Below are 12958 nucleotides of genomic sequence, written 5' to 3' on the forward strand. Positions count from 1 at the left end.
ATTTTCTGGATTGCTCGCCTCATCCTCTCCTCTCTCTGCAACTTGCTCCCCTTCCTCAATCCGTCAAAGCTACCATCTCAACCCAAAACCTCACCAACCCACCTCCCTATTTTACAGACCCAGAATATCATCCTCTCTCTGCAACTTTTTCCCTTCCTCAATCCCTCAAAGCTACCAACTCAACCCAAAACCCCACCAACCCAGCTTCCTATTTTACAAACCTAGAAGATCTCCTTCAGCACCCAGATTACCAACCAATTATCTCTACGGCAACAAAAAATTCAACACCCAGATTACCAACCAATTATCTCATTCAGCAAAAGAAAATCAAATCCCCAAGAGGTGGGCATGTAGAAGAAAAGACGAAGAAATTTATAAAATTAAAAAAAAAGAGGGCGGGGGTTGCTGGGAAGGTAGAAGTAAAGAGGAAGAAATAAAAAAAAAACATGGGAAGGGAAGAAGTCTTGGAAGGAAGAAGAAAAGAGAAAGGAGGAGAAGAGGAAAGGTAAAAAGGTTGAGAGATGGGGGGCCTGGGAAGGAAGAGGAAAAGAGGAAGAAAAGAAAAAAACTGGGACGGGTGTCTTTATAACAAGAATTTGTATGAAATCACAACAAAAACAAGTTTTGTCTTGAAGATTTTGGATGAGGAAGATGACGAAAGAAAAAAACAGAGGAAGAAGAAAGGAGGAAGGAGAGAAGAGGGAGAGGAAAAAAAAAATTGGGGCCCCTGAAGGAAGAAGAAAAGAGAAAGCAGACGAGGGAGAAAGAAAAAAAAAGGGAATGGGGCCTGGAAAGGAAGAAGAAAGGAGGAAACAAAAGGGAGAAAAAAGTATACATTTTTTATTTCTTATGATAATTTTAGGTTTTTAAAAAAAATTCATCATGGTGCTCTTTATTGTCATTATACACTCTCACAGCACTTCTATAAAAAAGTTTACCAAACATTATAAGACTGCTTTTTATACTCACAGCACTTTTACAAATATAGATTACCAAACACTTTGCTGCTTCACTTCATAGCTGTTTATTTTCACAGCACAGCAGAAGCAGTTTTTTTTAAAAGCACAACAATACCAAACTAAGCCTCTGTCTGCCGAAGGTTAACCTAGAACCATCCTTCAAGTTGATATACTTTTTCTATTTTACATTTGTTTGAACTTTGAAAATAAATGAAAAGATAATATAATATAGAGCTTACAGTATTTTGCTTTTTAGGGAGAGTGGAGATATATAGGTACTTTTTAAAAACTAAATCTAAAATAAAAATTTCTCCCACTTCACCAAAATAAAATTCAAATTCGCTCAATCTAAAATTATTTAAAAATGTCGGAAAGCTGGAAAAGCAATGGCATCAGTTCAGTTCGTATATGCCAGAGGCCCAGAGCATAAGATCCAGTTCGTAGCCCAAACGGAAGCGCTGGCGTGCGCACTCAAAGTAAAATACTAAACAAGCTCTCTTTTTGTCTTCTCTTCCGGAGTTCATCATTTCTTCCGGGAAACAAACACAAAGCTCATATTCCTCTGATCTCCAGACGACGCCATTCTGCTCTCACTTTGCATGCCCTCACCATCTCTAGCTTTTCTCTTTCTTCCATCTCCTTCTCTCCAATTCGCCGCCGCACCTTCACATCCCAAACCCATTGCCTTCAAAACCTCACCCTCACCCTCTCCCTCACTCCTCGCGATGAAGGACCGGCCTCCTTCTTCGTACGGCGCCGTTTACGTTCCTCCGCACCATCGCCTCCGGTCAGTCATCACTAGCCCTAATTACACCTCTGCTGCTTCAATTGGCTCCAAACTCCGCGAGAACCAGAGTGCTGCTCTGAACCGTAGGAGCACCAATGGTACTCTGACTTACTACCAGACTCAGCAGCAGGAGCAGCTGCAGAAGCCCAAGTTGCAGCACAATTCTGCTTACGACGACGGCGTTTCCGAGGAAGGGTCCGATCGCGAAGTTGAGTTGCCATCGCGTCCGGTGAGGTTTTATACGTATATGTGCATGCGGAGGGTTTTTAATCGGGGAATTCGTGGTGTGTTTACTCAGTGTGAAATGCTGATTAGGTTTTAGTTAGGGCTCAGCTTCTGAAGTTTGAAGTGCAAGTTGGGCGTTTCACTTTAAGCTCTTAACTTGTTTGTTAATTGAGTCGGGCTCAGTTTACTAAGTATTATGTGAAATGCTATGTCGATTTTTGATATGCGTTGCTTGTAATTGTTCGAAGTGGGTTTTATAATCGTTGAGGAATTAACCCGCTTACCTGGGACGTTTTAGGTGTTTGACTTGTGTGGTGTTTAACTTCTCTTTGCGAGCTTAGTAGAGAATCTTCATTTACTTTCTTCTGTGTTGCTGTGAATTCATGCCTATCCATTTTGAGAGTCTTGCATATGTAAATGTTAATGGTATTTGTTTTTCTTAATAATGCAGACTCAGGGTGCTTCCCCGTCTGATAACATTGATGATTGGAAACGGAAACTAACAATGCTGTTACGCGATAAGGAGAAGCAAGAGTTGGTTTCAAGGGAGAAAAGAGATAGACGTGATTTTGAGAAAATAGCTGCTTTGGCAAGCAGAATGGGGCTTTATAGGTATCTTTTGTTTTTGTGAGCATGTAAGTGTTTCAATAACTTCTCAAAAGTCTGATTGTGAGAATTTTTGACAGCCATCTATATGCAAAGGTTGCTGTATTTAGTAAGGTCCCACTGCCAAACTACAGATTTGACCTCGATGACAGGCGCCCTCAGAGAGAGGTAATTCCTTATTGATTTGTTTCCTTGCATATGATGTTTCTGTTTAACATAATCTTAATTCATGCAAGACATACTGCCTTTGTTTCACTTTGAGTTCTAGTGCTAACAGTGCTTTTGTTGACAACACTCATTTCTTGCCTCCATGTGCTTTACCATCTCACTTGCTGTTTCTTAGAACTGATGATTTTTTTCAAATGCCCAAGTTCTTTTTAATTCATACTTGACGGTTCTTAAGTGATATGTATATATATTTTTTTAATAAATTGAAAGGTGACCTTGCCTCTTGGGTTGCTGAGGAGAGTTGAGGGCTATCTTGGAGAATTCCTTTCTCAGAAGTCTAGGACGAAGGAAGGGCTTCCAGATGCTTCCTTTTCTAGATCAAACAGTAGTGGCAGCATTGCTACTGATGAAGGGCTTTTTGAGCAACCAGAATCATTGGCGTCTAGTAAGGTTGTAATGGAAAAAATTCTTTGGCGGAGAAGCTTGCAGCTGCGTGATAAGCAACAAGCTTGGCAGGTTTGTCTTACCTTGGCAGATTCGGCAGCATGATTGGCATTCAGTTATCACTTATAAGATGAATCATGTTCTTTATTCTACGTATATGTAATATTTTTCTAATTCATTCTATAGGAATCTCCTGAAGGTAGAAAAATGCTGGAACTTCGGAGAAGTCTCCCTGCCTATAAAGAGAAGGATGCATTGTTAACTGCAATTTCACGGAATCAGGTTAGTCATTATTTATCATGAGAATTCATTTCCCCAAGTTATGCAAGATGTTATATCTGACTTTGGTCCTTGTTTTACAATTTGGTTTGGTGTGTGTTGAGGAGGGTCAGCTCTTTTTCTCATGAGTGGCATAATCATTTTTGTTTTGTTTTCCACATTGTCGTTTTCAAAGTTAAGGTAGTAGATGTTGATACATGCTAATCATGCAATTATTTTTAATTCAAATATGCTAGCATGCCACTCGACAATAATTATTTTGGCACGTAGTGTTGAAAGCATGAGATGATAGCATTTGATGAGCATAATTTTGTATGTGTAGGTTGTTATCATATCAGGTGAAACTGGCTGTGGCAAGACCACTCAAATTCCACAATTCATTCTAGAATCTGAGATAGAAGCTGTTCGTGGAGCTGTTTGTAGTATTATATGTACACAGCCTAGACGAATATCTGCTATGTCTGTTTCTGAAAGAGTTGCTTCAGAGAGAGGGGAGAAATTGGGTGAATCAGTGAGTTTTCCTCAATTTTCTTGGGATACTTGATCAAATTATTACCTTCTAAGGTTATTTAAAAAAGACCTTTTCCTTGCATTTCTTTGTTCTTAGGTTGGGTATAAGGTTCGGTTAGAGGGTATGAAAGGGAGGGACACCCGCCTTCTCTTTTGCACCACTGGCATTTTGTTGAGAAGATTACTGGTTGATAGAAATTTGAAAGGTGTAACTCATGTGATTGTGGATGAAATTCATGAACGTGGAATGAATGAAGGTAATTTAGCACTAGATTGAGGCTTTAATTTTGGATGATAGAGTGTGATATCTCACTGTAATCATGTGATGCCAGATTTTCTGCTTATTGTTCTCAAGGATCTCCTACCTCGTCGACCAGAACTGAGGCTGATTCTGATGAGCGCAACCCTAGATTCTGAGCTTTTCTCATCCTACTTTGGTAGGGCTCAGATAATTCATGTTCCAGTAAGTTAAAAAAAATGTCATAAGTAGCAATTTCTCCATCCAGAGATGTGTATTTCTGTTAAGAATTTGTGTGTTTTCTCTTGTATTGGAGGGATGTTATGTATTGATGTGTATTTCCTTCTGTTTCCTGAGGGAATTATGTATAACTTATTAATGCAAGTTGCAGAGGATAGGTAATAATGGTCTGAGATGGTTTTCTACTTTTGTTTTTCCCCTCCAATTTAGGGTTTTACATATCCAGTTCGAACTCATTTTCTGGAGGATGTTCTGGAAATTACGGGCTGCAGATTAACTCCATACAATCAGATTGATGATTATGGTCAAGAAAAGATGTGGAAAATGAGCAAACAGGCACCGAGAAAGAGGAAAAGCCAAATTGCATCTGTTGTTGAGGTATACAAGCTATTGCATAAACGCTTTTGTCCTTTTCCATTTCCTGGATCTTATCATTTTTGCCCTCTTGGAATGTATTCAGGATGCACTTAAAGCAGCCGATTTTAATGGGTATGGTCCCCAGACTCAGGAATCTCTAGCATGTTGGAATCCTGATTGTATCGGTTTTAATCTCATAGAGTATCTTTTGTGCAATATCTGTGAGAGTGAAAGGCCTGGTGCTATTCTAGTTTTTATGACTGGATGGGATGACATCAACTCTCTGAAGGAAAAGTTATATGCCAATCCTCTCTTAGGTGATTCAAGCCGAGTCTTGTTGCTAGCATGCCATGGTTCTATGGCAAGTTCTGAGCAGGTAAGTTTTTAATGCCCTGATTATTGTACAATGGATAGCATAATTTGTTTGCATACGAGTATAGGATGCTGTTCTGCATATAATTGTGGTTAATGGTCAATCCATTGTTTGATGCTGCCATAATTTGTCTTCACCCGAAGTCATCCATCCTTCATAGATGCTGCCATAGTTCTTTGTTATCTATGGTGAATGAAGGAGTTACTACTGAACCTACTTTCTAGCCAATTTTTATATCGTGGTTTCTCCTATTTTAATTGTTTCCATGTTGACTACATGCAGAGGTTAATATTTGATGAGCCTGAGGATGGAGTGAGGAAAATAGTGCTGGCTACTAATATTGCTGAGACAAGCATCACAATTAATGACGTTGTTTTTGTTCTTGATTGTGGAAAGGCAAAAGAGACTTCATATGACGCACTGAATAATACTCCTTGTTTGCTTCCTTCCTGGATTTCCAAGGTGTCTGCTCAACAAGTAAGAATGTGTTCTGGCTGAAGATTTTGGTCTCTTAGATGAAAACTATCATGAACTGGCAGTATATAAGTTATCTTTGTTCAACTCAAGTTGTAGACCTACATTGTTGGGTGCATGCATGTGTGGTAGAATGAGTAGCAGAAAAAAAGTTCCTGAGGGCAACCCCATTTTTCTGGTATAAGAATATATCCATTAGAATTAGCATTTAGCCTTTTCAATTCTTTTCAGAACTTTAGGGTTTGCTGTATAAACACCCAACAGAGATTTTCCCTTTGTTTCCCTTTAAGAGACTAAGGAACGTGGGCTTTGACACTAGTCGTACTATGCCTGCAGCTGATACTGCTCCCAATTGCTCATTCCATGCCTTCTTTTCAGAACATACCAAGATGATGTGCCTGCTTAGTGTTCTCTAATTAGTGAAATAAAAACATGAATATAGAGAGGATTTACTAACATTTGTGTATGTTTTTGAGTTTTGATATTGCTGGTGCTTAATGTTCAGCTCATGTTAAGTTTCAGTCTGTTATGCTAATTGATTACATTTCTTTGTGCTTATCTATATTGTAGAGAAGAGGAAGAGCTGGACGTGTCCAGCCTGGGGAATGTTATCATCTCTATCCTAGATGTGTATATGATGCATTTGCAGAGTATCAATTGCCAGAAATTTTGAGAACGCCTCTGCAGTCTCTCTGTCTGCAAATAAAAAGTTTAAACCTAGGAAGCATTTCTGAGTTCTTATCTAGGGCTCTGCAGTCACCAGAGTTACTCGCGGTAACAGTCATTTTCACATTTCTCAGCCCAATGTTATTAACTTAAATCTTCAATTGGACATTTTTTTATTGCTGAAAGGAACTGAGATTTCCATCAGGCTGATTTCGCCCCATATTGTTCCTGAAACTGTTGTGATTTATAAGCAAATTTTGCTTTTTGGCTGCAATTCATGCTTTGTTTCCTAATATCTTTCATAGGTGCAAAATGCCATAGAGTATTTAAAGATCATTGGGGCCTTAGATGAGAACGAGAATCTGACTGTTTTAGGTGGGAAGAGATATATTATTCTTTTAATATTTCAATTATGCATTGTGATGCTTGCAACTCTTTGTAATGGCTGAGATGTTATCTTCTTAGAGCAATAAGCCTCATGCAATCTAAGTCGCTTGGCAGGACGCTATCTAACTATGCTTCCTGTGGAGCCAAAACTTGGAAAGATGCTCTTGGTGGGCGCCATCTTCAACTGCCTGGATCCAGTTTTAACTATTGTTTCTGGCCTTAGTGTCAGAGATCCTTTCCTAACACCATTTGACAAGAAAGACGTAAGTCAGCTCTCCGATTCTATTACATATTGGACTTATCATGCTCCTTGTTTCTTGGTTAGAACTTGAGGCAAAGAGTTGGACTGTTATTATTCCCGCAGATTTTGTGAGGGAGGAGCGAGTTTTGGAATTAAGATATTTGTACTGTGGCCTTGTTGTATCATTATTGTTAAATGCAATTTATGGTTATTATTTTATTTGTTTATCTTTGTAGCTTGCTGAGGCTGCAAAGTCACAGTTTTCACGAGATTATAGTGATCACCTTGCTCTTGTGCGGGCCTATGAGGGCTGGAAGGTTGCTGAAAGAGACTTTGCTGGATATGACTACTGCTGGAAGAACTTTCTTTCAGCACAATCGATGAAAGCCATTGATTCTCTTAGGAAGGAATTCTTCTCTTTGCTCAGAGATACTGATCTTGTTGATGCCAACACCACCACCCATAATGCATGGAGTTATGATGAGCATCTCATCCGTGCAGTTATTTGCTATGGCCTGTATCCTGGGATTTGCTCTGTTGTGGTAAGCATTAATTTGCTCTGGTGTTAATTAAGCTAAATATTTTCTGATTGCTTTTCTAAATTCTTGATGCCGTCAATCTCCTCCATCTGTTGGATTCATGATTGTTATCTCATGATGAATACATGCCTTTTTAATCAAATTGGGAAGTAAAGTTAGCCATAAGGATGTAATTAAAAATGCTTTTGGCTAAAAATTGTGTCAGTGTTTGTTAGTGAGTTTGTTGTATATATATGCAGAACATGATTCATTTCTCTTTTATAATGCAGCACAATGAGAAGTCATTTCTGCTGAAAACTATGGAGGACGGTCAGGTGCTGCTATACTCGGTAAGCATTCTTGTTCATCACATTGAAGAAAAGATGTCCTTGCTTCTGTTTTAGTTTAATCTCATCTCATGTTCTTTTCATTTGTCTAGAACTCTGTCAATGCTCGGGAACCTAAAATTCCATATCCATGGCTGGTTTTCAATGAGAAGATAAAAGTGAACTCTGTTTTCCTACGGGATTCAACAGCTGTGTCTGACTCAGTGCTCCTCCTATTTGGTGGAAGTTTTTCAAAAGGGGCTATAGTAAGTATTTCATTTCTGGTATTTGCTGACTGTGCCGTGTTTTTTATTTGGGATTGCGGGAGTGGGCATACTGCTCTCTTATGTTGTTAGTGTTGTTTTTGTTTTCTGTTATTGCTGCTGTTCCTTATTTTTTTTCTTCTTATTTATTTGTTATGTACGAGTGATATAATGGGATTGAATTCCTGTTCTGGCAGGATGGACACTTGAAAATGCTGGGAGGATATCTGGAGTTCTTCATGAAACCTCCTATAGCAGAAATGTATCAATGTTTAAAAGGGGAACTTGATGAGTTAATTCAAACCAAAGTAAGTTAAACTACCAATGAACTTAGTTTCTTTTAAGACTTAACCTGTTGGAACCCTGTAGTTTTTGTTCTTATAGTTTCTTTTTTATTTCTGGGCTCCTTTCTACTTTACTTTCCCAGTTGCCTCTTTAAGTGAGTTTTGAATATATGTTCTCCTCTTGTTACCTCTAGCTAATGTCAATTCTGGTGAACACTGAACAGCTACTGAACCCCAGGATGGACACACACGCATTTCATGAACTCCTTTCTGCAGTGCGGTTGCTGCTCTCAGAGGATCAAGGAGAGGGTAGATTTGTATTTGGCCGCCAGGTCCTTACATCCTCAAAGCCATCTGTGTTGGCAGCACAGCCAGCCTCAGCCTTGGTTTCAAGAACTGACAGTGGACCTGGGGGTGATAATTCTAAGAGTCAGCTCCAGACATTGCTCACAAGAGCAGGATATGCTGCACCCACCTACAAAACTAAGCAACTGAAGAACAGCCAGTTCCGAGCTACAGTAGAGTTCAACGGAATGGAAATTATGGGCCAGCCTTGTAATAACAAGAAGAGTGCAGAAAAAGATGCAGCAGCTGAGGCCATCCAGTGGCTGGTGAGTGGAACACAAATGGGCCATGGTTACATCAATCACATGTCAATGATGTTGAAGAAAAGCAAAAGGGACCATAATTAAATCCCTATTTGCCAATCCTCCCTCCCAAAAAGGACTTGATGAGAGGGCAGTGAACACAACTGGTGGTGCTTGGGAGAGTTCCTTTGAGAATCAATGTGGTCACAATGTCCAACTTTATTACCTGCCTCAGGAAACAGTGAAAGGTCGGGCAGCATTATCGCCTAAAAAGCCAGCATATGTGGCCTGATTTCTACATAATTTTACACCCATAATTGATCAGACATCACCAGCAAATAGTATTCAAGATGCCAAAGTTGTGGTTGATTTTGGCATATTGGATCGTCTGCTTCGGGACACAGGGTACATCCGAGCTAAAGTTGAGGGGACTGGAATTGACATATTTTGGCCATTTCAGTAGTCGCATTTGGATCACAGCACTGAATGATGGTGACCAAGAGAGTTTGTTAAGGACAGGTGAAATTCTAGTTATCAGCACTTAGAAAGAGTGGAGGAGAAATATACACGAACACATTTGCAAATGCAAAACGGGTGATTTCTTAAGCAATTGTGAGCTTGGATTTTCACTTTGATGTAACATATTATTCTTTGGGATAGTTCGTAGGCCAGTGTAGTGAAAACATGTTACCCTTTTCACTTTTTGTTAATAACTAGCTCCTTGTAAATTCCAGAATGACGCTGATTATTTTGGTAATATAGTCGCGGTGAAATGGTCGTATCCCAGGAAGAATTGTTCCTGGAATCTGAGTCCTTGTATTTTCGATTTTGACGAGAAGATGCAAAACTCTCAAGGTACAACTTTAAAACAAACGCCAAATGACAGAGTCTGATGTAAAGTAAAAATAATATTGTAAAAAGAAAAATAGAAAAACCCACTCGCGGAAGCAGTACATATTTGCATTGCATGTGGTGGCAGTGGCAATTCGATTGCCCATGACGAGACGACGACACGAGTAGACTTGTTGCATGTGACTCAAACTTTAAAAATATGGGAGATAAAACCGCTGATGGGTCTTTGATTTTCTCTTATTAAAACAAAATTTATTTTCTTTTCCAAGGGAAAAGGGACCACAATCCGTTTCATGTTTCAATTAAATAACGCCTCTGCATCTCACAGGCACAGCAATCTTGACCCGACAAAAACAAGACCGCCTTTCCTTTTCTTCCTTGAGTTTTATAATTGGGTTAAATCGGAGCCACAAGCAAATGAAGCCATCATTTGCTATTTGTGATGTTAAGATTAATTCCATTTTCTTTTTCTTTTTCTTTTTTTTTTTAAAGAAAAAGAAAAAGAAAAAGAAAAACAAATTTGGAACCCACTTCCTCGAAAGGCGACGTCGATATGGCTGTCGGGGGTAGGCTTATTGATTAGGTAAATAATGTGGAAAATTATGGAATCTGAAGCATATGATACGAGTATGGGACAGGCTGGGAAGGTCTTGCCCCTTTCATGTCCAATTGTCCATGATGCTGCTCCTCCTCCTTCTCCTAAGCAAAATGAAAACTTTGTGGGCACATTAACAAAACAAGAGCAAATATTAATTAATAAAATGCGCTGAAAATGACGGCTTCTTAATGAAAGCTCCCCCAGCGTCCAAACCATGTGAGGATGCGCATTCGTCGTCACGCTGTGTGCTTGTTGGAGCTTCTAGTGAACTGAAATTGACCAAAGTAAGTAAGGTCGGCGGACCCCCTTTGAGCCTTTAGCCTTTTGGTCTGGTTTGGCCCTCTCGTCTCCCTGTTTTTCTAAGTGCTTTTTTTTTTTTTATAATGTTTCTAAAATTAGAAATCAAAATTCAAAAAGTAAGTGCAAGTGTGTGTGTGGATAATGGATTATGTGCGAGGGGAGCACAACTTTGGGCCACTTTTAGTCCGATCGCGCACATCGCAGGTTTGTGAATCCCGTGACATTAATTAACAAAGAAAGAAACCCAAAACTCTGGAAATACAAAACAAACAAACTGGGGTCTCTCTCTCAACTCTTGTCTACTTACACACTTTTTATTTTATCCCATGGGGCATGTGGGGGGAAGCTTGTCAGTCCAATACACCACACATTTACAATTCAATATCCTTCTATCAATCTCATTAAACATATTGGGTTCCTTGTCACATAGATCTATCTGTAATTTACTTGTGGGTTAAAATAAGTGCTAGCATCAATTGTTCATGCGGCGCGTTCTAAATTAAAGCAAGTATTAGCATCAGTTGTTCAAACGCACGCACGTACGCGAGTGACTATAATGATAACCCTTCCTCTTTTTTCCTTTTTGATCAAAATATATGTACGATGATGGAGGCGTGTACAACAAAGGAAGGAATGGGCTGGGTTCAAGTGACAAGTGGAGCCCTCTATTGAAAATGATTGGTGAAGAGTGGAGTGGAGAGTAGTATTTTTCATATTTGATGTGGAACAACTCAAAACAATATTCCCAAACCCAGTAGAGTAGCCCAGCTGGATTATTCTAGCCTGCCTGCCTGCCTGCCTGCGTTTGATCAATTTTTGTTTCTCATTCAAAATATTTATTTTATTCTCCCCCAACCCCCCATCATCCCCAATCCACCCAATTCATTTATTCTGTAAGGTAGGGAAAAAGTCCCAAACCCTACACGCACGGATCATCATCATCATCATTAAACCAACGGACACGGACCACTGCCCCTCACTCTCACTCTCACTCTACACTGTTCCAACCCGCACTCAGCTGTACCTTATTGTTAACATCATCATGTCCTTTACTACTTTATTTAATTAATTTTCTGTTGTCTCTCATTGATTTCAATTTAATTAACTAATTGATTGATTAACATTAACATTAATTAGTCAATCAATTAATTGAAACCTGCATCAGGTGACACCAGTTGAGTTGACGAATTATTTCAGCACCTCAGAAAAAATAAAAAAGAAAAAAGAAAAGCAGTCAGCTTGCTCTTCCTCTCAGCTGGTACTGTACCAACGAAAGTACCAAACTTTAAAGTCTTAATAATGCAGCTTTCTGCATAACACATTATGGATTTGGAAATTACATGCGCCAAACGCTGTTTTCATCTTGGAATTGTTGCGCATAGCCTTGTCTCTTGTTTTTTCTTTTCTTCCCCCCAACTCTTCCTTTTGGGTTGAGTTGGGTTGGATTTGATATTTCATCATCAAATTTCTGTCCCTTTCTTCTTCTTCTTTTTCGTCATTGTAAATCTGAATTGTTAGCTCATGAGTCATAACTGTTGTGTCTGCTTGCCATCGATGACCCTCTTGTAAAAGTCATCATGGCCGGCCCTTTTGATCACATGAGCGATTAATAAACAAATCCAAAAGGCAACCCGTGTGTGCTGTGTGCTCTGGTTCAACGGCAATGAGTGCAAATTGAGTGCACTTCGTCTTATCATTTGTTTTGGTCAAATCTGCAATCCAACTTTCTTTCTTTTCTTTTTTCTTTTTAATATGTAGCAATCAAATACTGAGATTATACACAACCACCAATGTCATAAATCTCTCCATTCACAATATACGAATCCCCCTGCCACCCTGTTTCACAAATCATTAGTTGAATTCACATGTCAAAATAAATGTTCTCATTTTGCAAGTCATGATTTTCATATCTATTTATTTATTAGAAAAGCATTCGTACCATATAGCCCAAAAAGATGGGAAAAAAGACAATCAAGTGCTCTAATTCCAAGTGGTGAGAGTAGGTAGGAAAATGAATTCGGGATTAAAATTGGTCCAACAAATTGAAGAAATTTGAACATTTAGACTGTAAAATTAGAAAATCTTAACCGTTACCGTTACAAGCCCCTGATAAAGTGACAGATAATATGAAACCGACTCATATGCATTTTCTCATTTTTAATATATTAGTTGACAACAGTTTCTCCAATGTCAAATTATAAAAACATAAAATATCATGAAATAAAGTCACATTAAAAAAAGAAGCATTATGAAAGAAAAGAAGGGAGAAAGGGAAT

The 12958-nt window shown here is 38.9% G+C and overlaps 1 protein-coding gene across 1 annotated transcript; it reads left to right on the forward strand.

The window, feature by feature from the left end:
• Positions 1-1277: 1277 nt before the first annotated feature.
• LOC110765437 (DEA(D/H)-box RNA helicase family protein) lies at positions 1278-9739 on the forward strand. The gene is made up of 19 exons (XM_021968562.2): positions 1278-1975; positions 2423-2583; positions 2658-2745; positions 3016-3261; positions 3376-3471; positions 3791-3979; positions 4076-4235; positions 4311-4441; positions 4667-4834; positions 4917-5189; positions 5469-5663; positions 6231-6434; positions 6632-6701; positions 6828-6976; positions 7191-7496; positions 7763-7822; positions 7912-8064; positions 8259-8369; positions 8570-9739. The coding sequence occupies exons 1-19, from the start codon at positions 1559-1561 to the stop codon at positions 9035-9037; spliced, it is 3645 nt and encodes a 1214-aa protein (XP_021824254.2). The 5' UTR covers positions 1278-1558; the 3' UTR covers positions 9038-9739.
• The last annotated feature ends 3219 nt before the right edge of the window (positions 9740-12958 follow it).

Source organism: Prunus avium, chromosome 1 (genome assembly GCF_965620075.1).
Source record: "Prunus avium chromosome 1, drPruAviu1.hap1.1, whole genome shotgun sequence".
Taxonomy (NCBI): Eukaryota; Viridiplantae; Streptophyta; class Magnoliopsida; order Rosales; family Rosaceae; genus Prunus; species Prunus avium.

Bases quoted from the DNA above. Each gene is read 5' to 3' on its own strand.
- LOC110765437 (XM_021968562.2), top strand. From the start codon at position 1,559: ATGCCCTCACCATCTCTAGCTTTTCTCTTTCTTCCATCTCCTTCTCTC. The intron at 4,835-4,916 runs GTATACAAGCTA...GAATGTATTCAG, and splicing joins AAATTGCATCTGTTGTTGAG to GATGCACTTAAAGCAGCCGA. The intron at 7,823-7,911 runs GTAAGCATTCTT...TCATTTGTCTAG, and splicing joins GTCAGGTGCTGCTATACTCG to AACTCTGTCAATGCTCGGGA.